General features: G+C 42.6%; 1 protein-coding gene and 1 pseudogene across 1 annotated transcript in view; one reads left to right on the forward strand and one right to left on the reverse strand.

Annotated features, from left to right (window-relative positions):
- The window catches only part of WWP2 (WW domain containing E3 ubiquitin protein ligase 2), a 150,281-nt gene that overhangs the window by 100,086 nt on the left and 30,525 nt on the right, over positions 1-19,670 (reverse strand). Inside the window, exons 3-4 of the mRNA XM_047835907.1 lie at positions 18,339-18,486; positions 17,873-17,994 (exon numbers count right to left, since the gene is read on the reverse strand). Coding sequence (XP_047691863.1) covers positions 17,873-17,994; positions 18,339-18,486 — 270 coding nt within the window. The remainder of the gene's footprint in view (positions 1-17,872; positions 17,995-18,338; positions 18,487-19,670) is intronic.
- LOC125153042 (60S ribosomal protein L37a-like) lies at positions 8,526-14,325 on the forward strand (annotated as a pseudogene).

The following is a 19,670-nucleotide window of genomic DNA, read 5'->3' on the forward strand; positions in this document are numbered from 1 at the left end:
ACAGAACACTCTAGATGCAGCAATAAACCCCAGGCTACGCCGAGGCAGCCACGTACAGGGGAAGGGATTCCTGACAGAAAGCTTTTCTTCTTTCTTCAAGTGAGGTTTCACAAGGCAACCTCAATGCCGGTGACACAGAAAGCAGGTCTGTTTTAACATTCACTGCCGGGGCCCGTGTGTTTACTTTTGAGACTCCTGGCTAAAAGGACCTTTTCTTCCAAACAGCTCTCCACGGACACCAAAGCCACGAACTAGGCCCAGCTGTAACTTTGAGAAGCTAGGGACGTGGGGGTGGGGGAGGGGGGTGCTTCTGGCTTCTTCGGGAATTCCTTGAGGTTCTGGCTTGGCCGTATCTGCCCGAGGTGCAGATGATGGAAAGCAACATACAGAGAGCTTTTCAGAGACTATTAAAGGCGGTTTTAAATCCCGGTGCCTGGCATCTGGTGCCAATCAGGAAAACAGTAGTCAGTCACTGATGCAACTGCAAGCAGATCGGGGCAAAATCAAACAAAGGCTTGCATTTGGAGGCTGGAGGCGGACTCAGCCTGACGCCTCCCCAGAGCAGGCACCCGGTATGACCCAGGTCCCTCAGAGGGGAGCCATGACGCTGACCACAAAAAACCTAAGTCACAATAAAAGGCGTATATCCTCACTAATCAAACTGGGTACATATAATATTTTGTCTGTCGATCTATCTATCTACAGATAGTGAACAAAAATCTAACAACGCCTGCCCCATGAAGCTTACACTGCAGCTATAGAGGACAAGAAGTGAGATCAAATACACAGTATTATACAGGGATGTGGCTAAAAATAAAATAAAGCAGGGAAAGGAACAGGGAATGTTGGGTAGAGAGGAATCGTAACGAAGACAGTCTGGCGAAGACCACATATTGTACGATGCCATTTTTACAAAAGGTCCAGAAAAGGCACATCTACAGACACGGAAGATACATTCACGGTTGCCAGAGGCCAGGGGGTGGGAACAAAAACTAATGGTAAGTGGGCACAAGAAATCTTATTGGGGTGATGGAAAAGTTCATGGTAACGTTGCACAGCTTGGTAAAATTTTTTAAAAGCACTGAATTGTATGCTTCCGAAAAAGAAAGAATGGCCAGGGAAAGCCTCACTGAGGTGAGTAGACTGGAAGCGGGTGAGGGAGTAAAGCCATGAGGCCACACGAGGAAGCGCAGTCCAGGAAGAAGGGAAGGCCAGCGCCAAGGCCCTAGGGCAAGAACAGCAATGGGTTAGAAGAAGAGCGAGGAGGCTTGGGGACCAGGAGGAGGCTTTGCAGAGGGGAGAATGGTTGAGATGAGATAACAGAAGAGTTAACAGGAGGATCAGGGACGGCCTTTTAGGTCACCTGGGGAAGATTTTAGTTTGTACTTGTAGTGCATGGGACAACCACTGCAGGAGGGATATGATGTGGCTTGAGTCTGGGTTGTTCTGGCTGCTGGGTTCAAAAGTGTACTGTAGGGAGACAAACGCAGATGTGGGGAGACAAACACAGGCCTCCTGACAGCTGAAAAGAGGGATCTGGACATGGGTGATGGCAGCGTTCAGGGTGAGAAATGGCCAGGTCCTCAAACATATCTCAAGGGTAATGCAGACGGGACACACTGACTGGATGTGGGTTCAAACAGAAAGAGTAACATCAAGGAAGACACAAGGTTCTTAGCCCGAGTGAGACCGAATCACCATTGCCTGAGCTGGAGGAAGCTGTGGGCAAGTGAGTAGCTTGGCTTTTAACATATTAATTTGAAGATGTTAATTAGACATCTGGAAAACACAGTCTTTGGGTGGCAAGGGAGAGGCCCAAGCGGCACAACACAGGTGTCCAGACAGAATTTAAAGCCACGATGCCACGTGAAATCACGAAAGGCAGTGGTGTGAACGAACAAATGGATGCAGGACTAAGCCATCCTGGAGTATCCCAATGTTTCCAGACTGGCGACGAGTAAACCAACAAAGATCAATGAAGAGGAGTGGCCAGAAAGACAGAAGAGCAGTCAGGTGTGGTGTCCTGAAAACCAAGTAGAAGCCATAGGTCCCGAGGAGGGATCGACTCGTTGCATCCAATCTGTCGGGCAAGTGAGATGAGGATGTGAAATGATCATCAGATTTCACACCTGGGAGGTGAATGAAGCAGTGTGAAGCAGGGCAAGGAGGGCAAAAGACTTCCTGGAAGTTTCTCAAGAAGAAAAGGGGAGAGGAGGAAAGAAAAGAGACACAAATTAAAATGATGAAAGGTAATTGTTTTTCACTTAAGAGACCTGGCAGAAGTTAAAAAACGTTCACAGGCCCCAGCACCACTCATGAGACAGGAACCAGCTACAGGTGCACACGCTCAGCAATCATGTGAAATGGCCAATGGCCCAGGCTTCAGGCATCAAAAACCTTGAAACATGCCCGCCCTTAGGCCCAGCAATTGCATGCCTAGGAACTTACTGACTTAAGGGAAAAAAAAAAAAAAAAAAAAAAAAAAAAAGGACAGGAGCACAGAGATCTCTTTACAAGAATTGACCCCAAAAAACCTCTTGCTTGTACCAGTAAAAGAACAGAAAAGGCTAACAATAGGAGATTGGTTAAATTATGGTGCGTTCATCCCAAAAAAACTGATACTAGGGGCGCCTGGGTGGCGCAGTCGGTTAAGCGTCCGACTTCAGCCAGGTCACGATCTCGCGGTCCGTGAGTTCGAGCCCCGCGTCAGGCTCTGGGCTGATGGCTCAGAGCCTGGAGCCTGTTTCCGATTCTGTGTCTCCCTCTCTCTCTGCCCCTCCCCTGCTCATGCTCTGTCTCTCTCTGTCCCAAAAATAAATAAACGTTGAAAAAAAAAATTTAAAAAAAAAAAAAAATAAAAATAAAAAAATAAAAAAACTGATACTATAGTCATTAAAAATGGTCCAGTTTCATTAAGGTTAAAAAAAAAAATGGGTGAAAAAAAGCAAGTTACAAAGGAATATGCAGAGTGAGTTCCCATTTCAGGAAAAAAAAAGTTATACATACCTCCCCCCCTAAAAAAGGTTAGTGGATATATAACAAACGATTTATGGGGTTAGCTCTAAATAATAAAATTTTAATTGAATTTAACCTTGGAAGGCAGTAGATGCAGAGAGGCTGTGGGAGCAAAAGGCCTGGGTTAAATCCACTGCGGGGCCTTGGGCAGGTTACGTAACATGTGCCTACTTCCTCAGCTAAGGGGATGGCAATACACTCTACCTCACAGGCATGCAGGAGGACTAAGTTTTACCATATATATCTCACAAATTCAAAACAATGCCTCATATATACTAAAGCAATTCAGAATGGTTTTTGGCTTTCTTTTCAATCAGCATGAAAACAATAATAATCGGAAAAACAACAATAACGTTTTCAGGTTTAGAGGCATGCATTATTTTTATAAGCAGAGAAATGAATAACATTTTCAATCTGGGGAGCAAGACGCAATTTCTCGGAAATTGTGAAACAAGTCCACGAGAAAGCTTGTGGCAGAGTAGAGCAAAAAAAGAAGCGAGTTCTGAAGTTTACACTTGACTGCACACACCCCACCCCCACAGAAGACAGAAGCATGGATGCTGCCACTTTTGAGCAGTTTCTTCAAGAGAGAATGGAAGTGAGTGGCAAAGGTGGGAATCTCAATGGAAGGGTCGTACCTACTGAAAGGGGCGAGAGCAAGGTTACTGTAACTTCTGAGGTGCCTTTTACTAAAAGTATTTGAAATATCTCGCCAAAAAATATTTGAAGAAGAATAATCTATGTGACTGTCAGCACATAGCTGCTAACAGCAAAGAGAATTAGGAACTGCGTTACCTCCAGATTAACCAGGACGAGGAAGAGGAGGAAGATGAGGATTAAAACTCATTTACCTGGAATATTCTGTATGAGTTCTTGAATAAAACTTGGGAACCAAAACAAAACAAGAAATTAATTTAAAAGATAAATATAAAATTGTTTTTAACTGTAGAACAAAAAAAAAAAAAAAATTTTTTTTTTCTTCTCATTTTCTCTCTTCTCCCCGTGATGTAGATTCCAAAGATCAGTAGTTTTATTTATCTTCCCGTTGAAAAACTGGAAAAACAGCACTGTGTTTACTTTAAAATAAATGCATTCACTGTCTGTCAGGCATGCTTCCTTGAGACATGCAGCCCACCCACCAGAATGCTCCATCCCTACGGAACAGGGAGGGAGGTGGTGTACCCCTCATGACTGGCCTATCTGTTCTGAAAATGTAAAGTTCCGAAACAACCCTCTGCTTATAAGATTTTTAAATAAATAGGGAGCTGTTTGCTTCCTTTTTTTTTTTAGCTACACATGGGCAAAGAGACCGACAAAGAAAATGGAGAACATAAGCAAAGGGCTTTTCAAAGTCTACTTCCATGGGTGCGACAATTCTCGACAATTCTCAAACTTTGTGCACATTAGAGAAAAGAGGGAACATGTAAATATACGGATGACATGGAGAGCCAGAGCTCTCGTATGGAAAGGAAGGTTAGGAAGGAACCCTATGGGACTGAACGAGAAACAGAGGTTTCATTATGAACTCAATATAAAGTCACAGAAATAGATATCCACACATCTGTGTGTATATGTGATGTGATGTGTGTGTGTGTGTGTGTATACATACATGCGCCAGACAGCTGCCTAGATAGCTAGCTAGATAAATATAAAGTGTGTCAGAAAAAATGAAGGCTCAAGAGCCAAGAAAAGTTTTGAAGAAGAAGACCAGTGATAAGAGCTACGTCCAACCTTGTTCTGACATCCCCTCCGAAGAAAACAGTGAGACCGTGTAAATCCAGTTAGGAAAAAATACAACTAGATCCTTATCCCCCATCCTGTTATCAAAATAAACTCTAGACTGATTACAGAGCTAAATGTTTAAAAAACTAAATAAAGAAAACTATCACGGGGCGCCTGGCTGGCTCAGTCGGTGGAGCATGTGGCTCTTGATCTCGAGGTTGTAAGTTCGAGCCCCATGTTGGGTACAGAGATTACTTAAAAATAAAATCTAAAAAGAAAGAGAGAGAGAGAGAGGGAGAGAGGGAGTGAGGAAGGAAGGAAGAAAACTATCACAAGTATCGGTACAAGGAAGGTATCTAGCTGTATTTTCTTTCCCCCCAGTGGTTACCTTTATGTTCCTCAGACTTGAGCGTGCATCAGAATTCCCTAGAAAATCTGTTAAAACAGATTGCTGGGCCCCACCCTCAGAGTTTCTGGTTCTGCAGGTCTGGGATAGGGCCTCAGAATTTGCATTTCTAACATGTTTCCAGGTGATACACCCATGTTGCTCATCTGGGGACCACACTTTGAAAACCACTTGGTTAGCTGATGGTCCTAATGCCATTGGTTCACCTATTCTGATTTTCAGCGCCACCTTTATCATACAGTATATTCTATCTACACTGGATCATGTCTGGGAAATAATATATGATGGAGGACACATCAAAAGGATACAGAAGGCACCCACTGGCCAAACCAGGGATAATGTGAGCATCAAAACAATGGCAGAAATAAATTATGACCCACTGAATGAAATAAGAATCCATAAGACTGATAATACATACCTACATGCCTAAAATAAAAGGAAACGCTCTTCCTTGCGCTAGTATGCCAACTAATAAATATACAAGGAATAAAAAAACTGGGGGAAAAGATTTTTGCAACCATCACAGTAATAACTGATTCAGAAAAAAAAATCATTAATGAAAGCAAAAAGTAATAAGTGAAGGTGCAAAAAGGACAGATATTTACATAGTCTCGAAGTATCGTATCTCCCCATAAATTACTTTCTAGTTATAAAAAGAACAGTAATTTTACAGTGGAGAACCTGGCAGACACCACTTCAACCAAATGATCACAGTTAACATCATTAACAGTGAAACAAGCTGAGTCATGAGCCTCCTGGTATGATGCATTGAGAAGGACACGATATCTTTTCTGGAGTGTTCCTGCCAAAAATACATACCCTGAATCTAATCCTGAGGAAAAACCAGACAGAGCCAAGTTGAGAGGATTCTACAAAAAGACTGGTTTGAACTCTTCAACAATGTCAGTGTCATGAGAGACAAAAATAGGCTGGGGAACTAATCCCAGATTTAAGGAGACATGACAAGCAAATGCAATGTATAATTTTGCATGGGATCCCAGATCATGGGGAAGTCACTGTAAGTGCATTTTTGCAACAACTAGAAAAGATGAATTAGGTGACAGCAGTGCAAAAATTTATTTTCTTGATTTAATTGTACAGTGATAATGTAAGAAAGCATCTTCTTAAAAAACAGACACCTAGGGGCGCCTGGGTGGCTCAGTCGGTTGAGCGTCCGACTTCGGCTCAGGTCATGATCTCGTGGTTCGTGAGTTCGAGCCCCGCGTCGGGCTCTGTGCTGACAGCTCAGAGCCTGGAGCCTGCTTCGGATTCTGTGTCTCGCTCTCTCTCTGCCCCTCCCCTGCTCACGCTCTATCTCTCTCTGTCTCAAAAATTAATAAAACATTAAAAATAATTTTAAAAATAAAATATTTAAAAAAAAAACCAGACACCTAAGTATTTAGGGACCAACGAGGTTCATAATTTAAAATGAGTCACAAAATTATTATAGACATATGTATAGACAGAGACAACGTTAGAGCAAATGTATCAAAATATTAACAGCTGGCTGCAGAGTACAGGGGAATTCCTTGTCCCATTCTTGTAACTTGTCTCTGAATTTGAAATTATTTTTCACTTTTTTTTTTTTTGAGTTTTATTTATTTTGAGGGAGACAGAGAGCAAGCAGGGGAGGGGCAGAGAGAGAGAGGGAGACAGAATCCCAAGCAGGCTCCACACTGCCAGCACGGAGCCCAATGCAGGGCTCGAACCCATGAACCGCGAGATCATGACCAGAGTTGAAGTCAAGAGTTGGACGCTTAACCGACTGAGCCACCCACGTGCCCCTGAAATTATTTTAAAATAACAAGTTTGTTTTTTTTTTAATTCTACTTCAAAGTACATTTCCCTCCTTGAAAGGAGAACAATCTGGTAGTGACAAGTTCTGCAGTGTTAACAAGGCCAGCTGAGGGACAGGAGAGCTACAAGAGAAAATGGAGTCTTATGTACTACCTGCTACCAACTTGGAAAGAAATCGAGATCATCCAGTGGACAGGGGCAGAAGAAACATATGCCAATAACCACCGAAGCTGGGTGATGGGGATCATGTTTGAAAATTCCTCTAACAAAAAGGTTTTTAAAAATCATTATTCAACCCCAGCATCCGGCTTCCACACAGAGATGACTAGAGCTGTCCTTTCGAGCCAAACCGGTACTTCGCGTCAAGTCCTCCCTGCAGCCACAGCCAGGTCAACGTCCTGGCAGAAAGTCAGCCAAGGCTGACCCTTATGCAACTGCAGGACTTGAGTAAAGCCCTCGACCACAGCATCCTTCTGCCAGAGGGAGGCATAAAACACCAGCTAGGTTTCCTAGTCAACTTCCAAATTCACCCAGAGGACAACAGGCAACGAATGGAGGAAGGAACTGCGTCTGGTGGAGGAAAAAAACACCAGGCAGGACAAGAGCTACCCATCAAGGCCCTTTCCCAGAAAAAGCTGTTTCGGGAAGACTAGGCCACAGTAAGAGGAGTCACCGAACATACTGTGACCTACCACCCTACGCAATCGTGTTCATAGTATCACACCAATCTGGACATGTCCCCAGCCTAGCGGCTCCCCAAGGAATGCAGGCACCAAGACCCCGGTGCTGAAAATGTCTCATGCTAATGACAGCCTCCCCGCTCCACATCCTCAGGGCTTTCATACTTGTTCAGTCTTAGAACCTTAGAACTCCCCCTGGGAACCACCTCAGGGCTGCCTCGCATTTAGGCAAGGGAGTCCTACACCAGGAAATAGGGTCTCTGTCACCATCTTGAGGACTTGAACCTCCCAATCTTTGGGAAGAAAAGTAGCAGAGGAGGGGCGCATGGGTGACTCGGTCCGTTGAGCATCCAGCTCTTGATTCAGATTAGGTCATGATCTTGTGGTTCGTGGGCTCGAGCCCCACGTCGGGCTCCACACTGACAGTGCAGAGCCTGCTTGGGATGCTCTCTCTCTCTGGCCCTCCCCTGCTCACTCTGTCTCGCTCTCTCAAAATAAATGAATAAACTTAAAAAAAAAAGTATCAGAGGAGCCAGAATTACTACCACTACTACTCTGCTGTTACCATGACTTATAGAGTACTTACATGTGTAAGGTACTACTGTTAGCTTACTGAATCTCAAAATAATGTTTTACAGGTGAGGAAACACACACACAGAGAAGTGACTGTCCGACATCACAAAACTAATGGAATCAGAACTCAAACCCAGGTGGTTGGACTCCAGAGGCTACGTATTCTTAACCACTTCTCTATTCAACAGATTTGGAATCACCAGAAACAGAGTTGCTGTAAACAAAGGGCTTTATGAACACAGCCCTTGTTTTGTGACTCGTCTAAGCCACTGTCATTCCAGATTTGTTTTCCTAAGAATAAAACAGCTCACCGCCCTCCTACAATCCACATTTTCCATCAGATGTGGATCTGACGTGCCTCACTGCTCATCAACCTAGCCACACACTCGAGGTGCTAAGGTTGATGCTGGCAAAAGCAGCTCCACGGCAGTGACCGTCATGAATGACCTAAGCCCTGGGCAACAGAGAAAACACCCTCCTGAAATCACCCTGGGCTCAAAGAGAAAAATCACAACAGCAGTTACAAACAAGGAGCAGAACGCAGCAACAGGTATGGGTTTACCAGTAGAAAACTGTTGGGCAGTGTCTACTAAAGCTGAAATACATCTACTTGGTGAGCTAAGAGATACACACACACACACACACACACACACACACACACACACACACACTCAATACATGCATGTATGTGCCTTGCAAAATACATGTATAAGAACGTTCATAGCAGCTTTGTTCATGATGGTCCAACATTGGAAAGAGCCCAAATGTCTGCCAGCAGGAGAATAACCAAATAAACTGTGGTATAGTCATATAATAGGAACCTTCACCCCAATAAAAAAAACCCAAACTAGTATTACCTGCAAAAGCACGTGTGACTCTCACAGATACAATGAGCCAGGCACAAGAAAATGTACTGTATGATTGCACTGATAAAAATTCAAGAATAGGCAAAACTAACGAGTAGTGACAGAAGTCAGAATAGTGGTTATCTCAGGCAAAGGGTTATTGATTGACAGGGACACAGGAATCTCCTGGGGCCCTAGAAATGTTCTGTATCTTGATCTGAGTAGCAATTACACAGATGTGAACAGATGTAAACATCCACTGAACTATACCACTTAAGGTATGTGCACTTTTCCTTAAAAGAAAAAAAATGTGACTACCCACGGGAAAAAAATCAAAGCCAAGTTTAAAGCACGAATGTTTTCATCATTCAACAAGACAAAAATAAATGCCCTATAAGCTTTCAACTCAAAAAGCCATAAATGACCAACTCACTGACTGAACTAAAAAAAAAAAAAAAATCTATGGCAACTAGTTGAAAAAAGTTAAAGTGAAAAATGAAAAAAACAAAAACAAAAAGGGATGCCTGGGTGGCTGTCGGTTGAGTGTCCAACTTCAGCTCAGGTCATGATCTCACGGTTCATGAGCTCGAGCCTCACATTGGCTTGCTGCTGTCAGCACGGAGCCTGCTTCAGATCCTGTGTCTCCCTCTCTCTGCCCCTCCCCTGTTCTCTCTCTCTATCTCTCTCTCTCTCTCTCAAAAATAAAGTAAACATTTTTTAAAAATGGAAATTAGGGGTGCCTGGGTGGCTTCGTTGGTTGACCATTCAACTCCTGATTTCGGCTAAGGTCATGATGTCACGGTTTGTGGGATTGAGCCCTGTGTCGAGCTCTGCGCTGGCAATGCGGAACTTGCTAGATTCTCTCCCTCTCCCTCTCTCTCTCTGCACCTCCCCTTGCCTGTTCTCTCTCAAAATAAATAGGTAAACTTTTCAAAATATTAGAAAACATGGTATAACTGAAAATCCAAGTAGTCCTATGAAAAATAAATTAAAAAACAGAAGTTAAAACAAAAATTTTTATGCTAGTCAAGAAAAAATTGGGAACAAATTTGAAAAAACTTTTAAGGGAGAAAAATTAGAAACATTTTTCTTTTAATTTTTTTTTCACATTTATTTTTGAGAGACAATGCAAACAGGGGAGGGGCAGAGAGAGGGAGACACAGAATCTGAAGCAGGCTCTAGGCTCCGAGCTGTCAGCACAGAGCCCAATGCGGGCTCGAACCCACGAACCGTGAGCCCATGACCTGAGCCGAAGTTGGACGCTTAACCAACTGAGCCACCCAGGCGCCCCTAGAAACATTTTTTTTTTTTTTTACATTTATTCCGTTTTGAGAGACAGAGAGAGACAGTGTACAAGCGGGGGGGGGGGGCAGAAAGAGAGGGAGACCCAGAATCCGAAGCAGCTCCAGGCTCCGAGCTGTCAGCACAGAGCCTGATGCAGGGCTTGAACCCACGAACCATGAGATCATGACCTGAGCCAAAGTCAGACACTCAACCGACTGAGCCACCCAGGCACCCCACCTAGAAACATTTTTAAAATGAGAATGCTACTGGGGCACCTGGGTGGCTCAGTCAGTTGAGCATCTGACTTCAGCTCAGGTCATGATATTGCAGTCCATGAGTTTGAGCCCCACATCGGGCTCTGTGCTGACAGCTCAGAGCCTGGAGCCTGCTTCAGATTCTGTGTCTCCCTCTCTCTCTGCCCCTCTCCCACTCGTGCTGTCTCTCTCTCTCTCTCAAAAATAAACATTAAAAAAAATTTTTAATAAATAAATAATAAAATGAGGACGCTACTTAAAATCTTTACACTAATAAATCTGAAAAATCTCATGAAACAATTTTTCTCAGAAAATAATGAATTAACAAAACTGATGCAAGATGAACCAGAAAAGCTGAACAAACCAATCATTATGGGGTAAGAAACTGAAAAAGTCATCAAAGAATTATTTCAGAGAAAGCAGCCAGACCTAGTTGGTTTTACGGGTGAGCTCTTTCCTGCATTCATGGAACAGATAATTCCCAAGTTATAGAGTCTGTTCCCGAAGTTGCAAAGAGCTTTAATTTACTTTATAAAATTAGCTAAGCCTCAATTCCAAAGCTGACAAAAATAGTACAAACTACAGACAAATGCCACTTGTGAATATAAGTGGAAAACCCCCAAATAAAATACTAACAAACAATTCTTAACAAAAGTTTCAAAAAATAATCAAACATGAGCAACAGGGTGTATTCAAGAAATTTTAAGATTGTTACTATTAGGAAATCAATATAAGAAATAGAAAGAAGAAAAATCATTTAACTATCCCAATAGTTACCTAAAAGATATCTGACAACAACAATTCAACAACAAAAAAAACAATGATTAATTATTAATTAAACTGAGAAAAAGAAAAAAAAAGAAAAAGAGCTTACTAACACCCAACTTTACATCCAGAGAAGAGTCATTAGAAGCATGGTTATGAAAAGGCGAGATATCCACTCCATCACCACTAAAAGAGGAAGCTGTATGCAAAGCAACTAACAAGAAAAAAAAAAAAAGCATAATTATCTCCTAATATGAGCAAAATTATCAATCTTAGAAATCACATCAAAGTCTACCAAGAAAACCCAAAAGAAGCTATTGAAAACATATACTAAGAATTCAGCTATTGAATGATTATGAAAAAAAAAACAAAACAAAACCCACACATGCAGAAACTAATAGTCGTATACAAACAACACTAAGTTAGGAAACCTAATAGGAAAAGATCCCACTGAAAATAAAATCAAAAGGGTTTTTTAAATTTAGAAGTCTGGGGAGCCTGGATGGCTCAGTCAGTTAAGCTTCTGACTTCGGCTCAGGTCACGATCTCACAGTTTGTGAGCTCGAGCCCTGCATCTGGCCCTGCACTGACAGCTCAGAACCTGCAGCTTGCTTCAGATTCTAGGTCTCCCTCTCTTTCTGCCCCTCCCCCACTCGCACTCTGTCTTTGTCTCCCAAAGATAAACATTAAAAAAAATTTTTTTTTTAATTTAGAAGAGTCTATCTAAAGATAACTTCAAAATGATCTGAGTGAATTTAGAGACACTCTATGTTCCTGGGTAGGAATTATTGGTACAGAAATTCTCCACAAAGGAACTTTACATAGGATGGAATTCCAATAAAATCTGAAGGGATTTGAGGGGAAGAAAGTAGGAAGAAGAGGAGAACCTGACAAAATAATTAAAGTTCAGGTGGTGTTGGGGCACCTGGGTGGCTCATTTGGTTAAGTGTCCCCCTCTTGGTTTTGGCTCAGATCGTGATCTCGTGGTTCATGAGTTCGAGCCCCTGGTCAGGCTCTGCACTGACAGTGCAGAGCCTACTTGGGATTCTCTCTCCCTCCTCTCTTTCTCTCTCTCTCTCTCTCTCTCTCTCTCTCTCTCTCTCTCTCTCCCTCCGCCCTTTCCTCTCTCGCTTGCTCTCAAATTAAATAAATAAACTTTAAAAATAAATAAATAAATTTCAGGTGGTACTGTCATATATGCAAAGAAAAGAGGGAGGAAGATTTTGAAAAGGAGAGAAACTCAAATAGTCAGATATTAAAACATGGTAATATTACAACAGTTAAGACAGTGATTGTAAAAGGCTAATAAAACAACAGATGAAATGGAAAATCCCCCAACAGGCCCAAGTGTGTATGTATATATATGTAGACATGTTTTAATATAAGCTGAAGATAAACAACCCAAATCATTGGGGATAATAATCACAGATGGGTTATTCAATAAGTAGTGCTAAATCAATCAGTTAACTATTTGGGAAAAATTAAATTAGATCCTGGGGCACCTGGGTGGCTCAGTTAGTTGGGATCTGACTCTTGGTTTCAGCTCAGGTCATGATCTCCTGCGTTCAAGCCCCAAGTCAGGCTGGCAGCGTGGAGCCTGCTTGGGATTTTCTCAATATCTCTTCCCTTCCCTCCCCTCCCCTCCCCTCCCCTCCCCTCCCCTCCCCTCCCCTCCCCTCCCCTCCCCTCCCCTTCCCTCCCCTCCCCTCTTGTCTTCTCTCTCTCTCCCCCCCCTCTCTGCCCCTCCCCCACTCACAATATCTGTTTCTCTCAAAAATAAACACTCAAAAAGTAAAATAAAATTAGATCCCTATTCACACTGCACACAAAAATAAAATCACTTAAAGAATTAAATGTAAAAAACAAATCACAATGAACTAGTAAAAACTAGAGGTGACTATTTACCTGATCTCAGAATGGGAGAAAGCCTTTCATAAAGGAAAAGGCTACAAATAAAAAGGGTGACAGATTCAACTACAAGTTTAAAACATCTCTTTGGAAAATAGGGGAAAAAAAATCTACAAAACTAAAATGCAAATGAAAAACTGGAAAGATATTTACAAATTATAAGACAAAGAGTAACAGCCTTAACATATAAAACACCTTCAAAACTAAAAGACAAAAATGCACCCTTTGATATAAAAATGAACAAAGGACGTTACTAAGGCAATAAACACACTCTAAAGATATTCAATCTCCTTCAATAAATCACAGAATCATATAGGTAGAGTGATATTGGGGGAACTTCAGAGACATAACAACCAAATTCAATGAGGAGACCTCGTCCAAATTCAGGTTCAAGCAAACCAACTTGAAAATGACACTTAGAGGGGCGTCTGGGTGGCTCAGTCGGTTGAATTTCTGACTTTGGCTCAGGTCATGATCTCACTATCTGTGGGTTTGAGCCCCACGTCAGGCTCTGTGCTGACAGCTCAGAGCCCAGAGCCTGCTTCAGATTCTGTGTCTCCCTCTCTCTCTAACCCTCCCCCACTAGCACTCTGTCCCTCTCTCTCAAAAAGAAAGTAAAAACATTAAAAAAAAAAAGAAAAGAAAAAAGAAAATGACACTTAGAGATAAACAGGTGAAACTGAACAGGTACTGCGCATCAGGTGATCAATCATAAGGAATTCATGTCAACATTGCAAGGTGTGATAATAGTATGGTAATCACAGACAAAAATATCCTTTCTGTTTCCTCTCTGGGCTCAGCCCTAATTTGCAGAGTCACGGCTAAACGCACGAAGAAGGTCAGAATCCTCGGTAAATGGAGGACCCGTGATGGTGCCTCCCACAGGAAAAGGGTGAAGAAGATTGAAATAAGCCAGCACGCCGAGTGCTGTGGCAAAACCAAGATGAAAAGATGAGCTGTGGGGATCTGGCACTGTGGTTCGTACATGAAAACGGAAGCCGGTGACCTGCAAGAGGGCTTCCACCGTCACAGCAGAGTGGGTCGTCAGAAGCCTGAAGGAGCTGAAAGAGCAGTAGAAGCTCCACCTCTTCAAACACTACTAGTCTACGATAAATGGGTTCACGTATGTAACACGATAGAATAACAAACAAGGAAAATATCCTCGTGTTTTACGAGAGGCAGGCTGAAGAATCTAAAAGATAACGCTGGAACATCTGTAATTTACTTTGAAATACTACAACCAAAAAGAGAAATAGATGAAGCAAATGTGGCATACCGTTAATTATCAAACAGGCAAAAACAATATACGTGTGTGTGTGTGTGTGTGTGTGCGTGCGTGTATATATATTTTTTTAATCAAGCCAATAAAGGCCAAGATGCAACAGAAACTAGCAATCTTGGCCACCGCTGATGGAAGGGTAAACTGGCAGAACTTTTCTGAAGAGTAATTTTGCAATGTGTCAAATGTCACAAATATGTGAAAAATGTTTAAACCCTGCAAATCCATCTTCAATAATTTTTTTTTTAACAGACAGAGTGAGAGAGAGCCAGGGAGAAGGACAGAGGGAGACAAAGAAAGAATCTTAAGCAGACTCCACGCTCCGTGCAGAGTCCAATGCGGGACTCGATCCCGTGACCCTGGGATCATGACCTGAGCCAAAATCAAGAGTCAGACGCTCAATGAAATGAACCACCCAGCCACCCTCATCTTCAGTAATTTATGACAAGTAAACTATCAGCAATGGACACAAAGATTTATATATATGTATATATATATATATACACACACACACATATATATATACTTACATATATATATATATATATATATACTTACATATATTTACCATAGCATTATTTATGACTGTAAGATACTTAAAACTACCACAGTATCCAAACTTAAATTTCCACACAACCACCTGAGAAACTACTACTAGGCAGTCATTAAAAAGTACATTTTGGAAGAATAATTAAAGCCGTATCAATATATTTTACGGTATAGCAGCTATGGAAAACAGTATACCCGTTCCTCAAAAAATTAAACAAAGAATTACCATATGACACATCAATTCTGCTTCTCAGGCACAGATCCAAAAGAACTGAAAGCAGGAACTTGAACAGGTATTTGTACGCTCGGATTCATAACAGCACCATTTACAACAGGCAAAAGGTGGGAGCAGCCCAAGTGTTTCTGGACAGGTGGATGGATAACAAAACGAGGTATGCACATAGGACAGAATATTATTTGGCCTTAATAAGAAGCGAGATTCCAATACATGCTACAGCTTGGAGGTGCCTTGAGGACCTTATGCCGAGTACAGTAAGCCAGATATAAAAGGGCAAATACTGTATGCTTTCACCCAATTGAGGTAGCTAGTCAGATGCATAGAAAAAGTAGAACTGTGGGTGGGGTGGAGGGAAGAGGAGAAATGAACTGTGCAGTGGGTAGAGAGTTTGAGTTTAAAGTTCTGAAGATGAGGCACCTGGGTGGCTCAGTAGGTTAAGTGTCTGACTTCGGCTCAGGTCATGATTTCACAGTTCAGGGGTTCAAGCCCCTTAGTGGGCTCTCTGCTCTCAGCGCAGAGCCTGCTTCAGATCCTCTGTCTCCCTCTCTCTCTCTGCCCCTCCCCTGCTCATGCGTGCATGTATGCACTCTCTCTCTGTCAAAAATAAACATTTATAAACAAAGTTCTGAAAATGAATGGCAGTGATGCTTGCACAACAAGCGTGTACTCAATTGCCACTACACGGCACACTTACGAATGGTTAAGACGGTAAATTTTATGTTACGTGCCTTTTATCACAATTAGAAAAAAATAAGTAAGTAAATAAAGATCTACTGAGGGGCACCTGACTGGCTCAGTCAGAAGAGCATGCGGCTCTTGATCCTGTGGTCATAGGTTTGAGCCCCACATTGAGTATAGAGATTACCAAAAAATAATAATAATAAACAACTTTAGAACAAAAAAAAGAGGGGCACCTGGGTGGCTCAGTCAGTTGGGTGTCTGACTTTGGCTCAGGTCATGATTTCATGGTTCTTGAGTTCGAGCCCCACGTCCGGCTCTGCGCTGATAGCACGGAAACTGCTTGGGATCCTCTCTCTACCTCTCTCTGTCCCCCTCCCCTGCTAGCACACACATGCTCTCTTCCTCTCTCAAAAACAAACATTAAAAAAATGTTTAAATAAAAAAAGATATACTAATACATTTTAAAGAGAAAAAATCTAAAATAATATGTTGTAAAATAATATGCTGTTGTATGGTCACGATTTTGTTTCACGGATGTCTTAAAGATATACATGTGCAACAGGAAAAAAAGGCTCAGAAAAATACATATCAAAATGTTAGCAATTATCACTAAGCACTGTGGTTTACAGGAGAATTTTATTTTCTTTGTACGTCTGTGCGCTTGTGTGTAATTTCCAGTTTGGCTACAATTACTTTTACAATCAAAAGCAAAGGTATGTTGACAGAACAAATGAAGAAGAAAAGAAAGGACACTCATTGGCTGCTGATCCTAACGTGACAATGTCCACAAGTGTATCTCCAAAAGACATGATAAATATAACCCTCCTCGATAATCAAATTATAAAAGGCAGGCTAGAGTTTGAGAAAATAAAGACAGACTCAGAAGAGAAACCATCAGGGAGCTCCCTGCAGAACTAAAATAGAGGCGTATTCCTGGTTTTAAGCAATTTCTGAAGCTGCGGCAGGCTCCCCACATCTCTGGGTGCCTGGCAGAAAGGGAAAGACCAGGGGAACCTCAAACACCACTCGAGCGGCCTGTCAGAAAGAAAAGACTTTTGAATCCACGCAGCGCTCACCCGGGACTCAACACTCCCCACCCCCACATCCCTCTTAAGCTAACTCCACTTTCAGAAAATATTTTCTAGACAGCAGACATCAAGAGAAAAAGGAGCCTTTCTTTCCATGGCGTTCCCTCCCCACATATGGTACCGCTCTCAATAGAGGCCTTTATGAGGGAGGGTCCAGATACCACAGCCACGGGTTATGCCACTGACCACAAGCAGCAATAAATAGACGTTAGGGTTTAGATTTCCATGCAGCAGAGGCACCCTGAATAATTAAGACACAGCTTCCAGCACATTTCAACATCCAGTAAACGTTCACTGAGTGCCTACTAAGCACAAGGCACTACGTGTAACACCATTCCCCCCTCCACACAAACACACAAACACACAAACACACGCAGCTTCTTTGTTCCATTCAAGGACTCAGACTAGGAAAGTAATGATTTGGGGTGCAGGCATTTGACAGTTTGATTCAAAATGTCACATGTCTCCGGGATTGGGAAAAGAGAGGCAGAGGCAGAGGGAAAGCATTCATCCTTGAGAAAGGATCAAGGCGACACATCACTGCATCCCAGCGCTAGAGCCCGAGGACAAAAAAGGCTGAATCCCACAGTGAAGGCAGAGAAGAGCTCTCGCCTTCCTAAAACTCCACGGGCAGCGTCTATGGGGAACAGAGTCCCCACAGCCCCTGGTCCTGGAGGAAACTGCATCACCGGGTCTGTCCGTGGTGTGTGAGAGAAATCCAAGCCTTCTGAATTCTTCTCCCACCCCCCACAGATGAATCATGTCGGCCACCCCGTCATCATACGTACTTTTGCCCCCATTGTTCTTCAGGACATTGGAGAGGTTGACAGAGGCGGTGCCTAGCAGCTCATTTCTCAAAGTATGGCAGCTCCAAACCTTCAAATCTAAATGACTCTGGGCCGTGACATTCCTGGAAAACAAATACTTGATTCATCACATCCAAGCATACTGGTCACTCCTACAGCTGAGAAGAAAACAGATCAACTATACTGCTGACATCTTGGCGGGGGGGGACCTCAAACAGGAAGATGTTCACGTACACCCTTTCCCCCACAAAGCTGGCCCTGTAACCATCTAGCTAATAATGAGTGCTCTGTGAGCTCAATGATGTAGAAACACCTGAAGAGAGGCGCCTTGGGTACCAAAGGCAGAAGAGTTTGAGGCCTCACAGGAAACCTGGATCTCCCACAACCCCCTTGGAGAGCCTTCTCTCTTTCTCCCATGTTACTGAGAAGAGAAGGGACTTTCTCTTACAAAATGATGATCTCATTCCAGAGAAGCTCCGAGCTCCCAATTCGCTTCCCAGTCTTCTTGGTCTCACTGGGGAGTCCATCCACTGCCACCTCCACAAATGAGTTAATTCGAGGTTGACGATTATGCACCTTGGGCTTTGCTGACACCACTGGACAGGAAAGAAAAGTCAAAGATGAGTCAGAGGGCTCCCAGCTGCCCCCCTGTGGCAGATGTTCTTGCTCTTTTCTGCTGTTACGTTTAAAAAGTAAGTTTTGGTTTCTTTCTGATGCTCAACAAATTTTTTTTTTTAAAATGAAGCTTAAGAAAAGAAGCACTCCTAACCTGAAAACTCTGGGATAATTATCATTAAGATGTTGGCAAATCCAGACTTTCATCTCTTACGCCCCCAATTCTTTAAGAACTCTTCTCAATTTTAAATGGCTGCAATACGAGCCCATTGTACAGACATGCCACAATTTAGTTAACTATTCTTTCAATGCTGAAAAGACTGCTTTCAATTTTTCACTCTGGGAAAATCATCATGAATATATAGATTTGCATGCATTTCCTCCAAATGATCTGAATATTTTTTAAAGTTCCCAAAACAGTTTAATTCCTTTGCCAAAAGGATAAACCCACGTAGATGAATATATTCATTTCACCACCATAGCATTGAGTATTAAGGTTTTTTTTTTTTTTGCTTTTTGCAAATCAGATAGATTAAAAAAAACATACAAATTACGTAAAATTTAATGAGCACTTGTTACAGACACGATGCTGTGCACACATCATCTAACTCCATCCTTTAAACAAACCCATGGGGCAGGGAATATATCACCACCCCCATCTCAACCAAGAGGAAGCAGGCTTGGGGAAGTTAGGTCATTGCCCCAGAAAACATAGCCAGGGAGCTTCAAACCAGGATGTGCACCCAGGCAACCTGACACCACACCATGCTATACATCGTTACCAGATTCTGCGTATCTGTTCTACTGCTGTTCTTCGATTACTAGTGAGGGTCAATGTTTTTTCTATGTGCTTGTCAGCCATCTGCATTTCCTGTTCTATTTGTATCCTTGATGTGGCAGCATTTCTGATGTTTATTTGGTAGCAGCAAGCCAGGCTAAACAAGTATCCATACACCCAGGGCCAGACAGGTGTCTCTTATGGCACACATCAGCCACAATGGAAACTCCAGGTCACTGGGATGGAACACATCCAAGATGTCCTCTATCCCATGCCCCAAATCAGAGCATAGGACTGGCATTTCTTACCTATGATGGCAAGACTGAGCTCCCCTCCATCAAGATTCCCTTACAGAGCCCTGTAAGGGTCCACAACTTGACAAAGGAC

The sequence above is a fragment of the Prionailurus viverrinus genome, chromosome E2 (genome assembly GCF_022837055.1).
Source record: "Prionailurus viverrinus isolate Anna chromosome E2, UM_Priviv_1.0, whole genome shotgun sequence".
NCBI classification, from domain to species: Eukaryota; Metazoa; Chordata; class Mammalia; order Carnivora; family Felidae; genus Prionailurus; species Prionailurus viverrinus.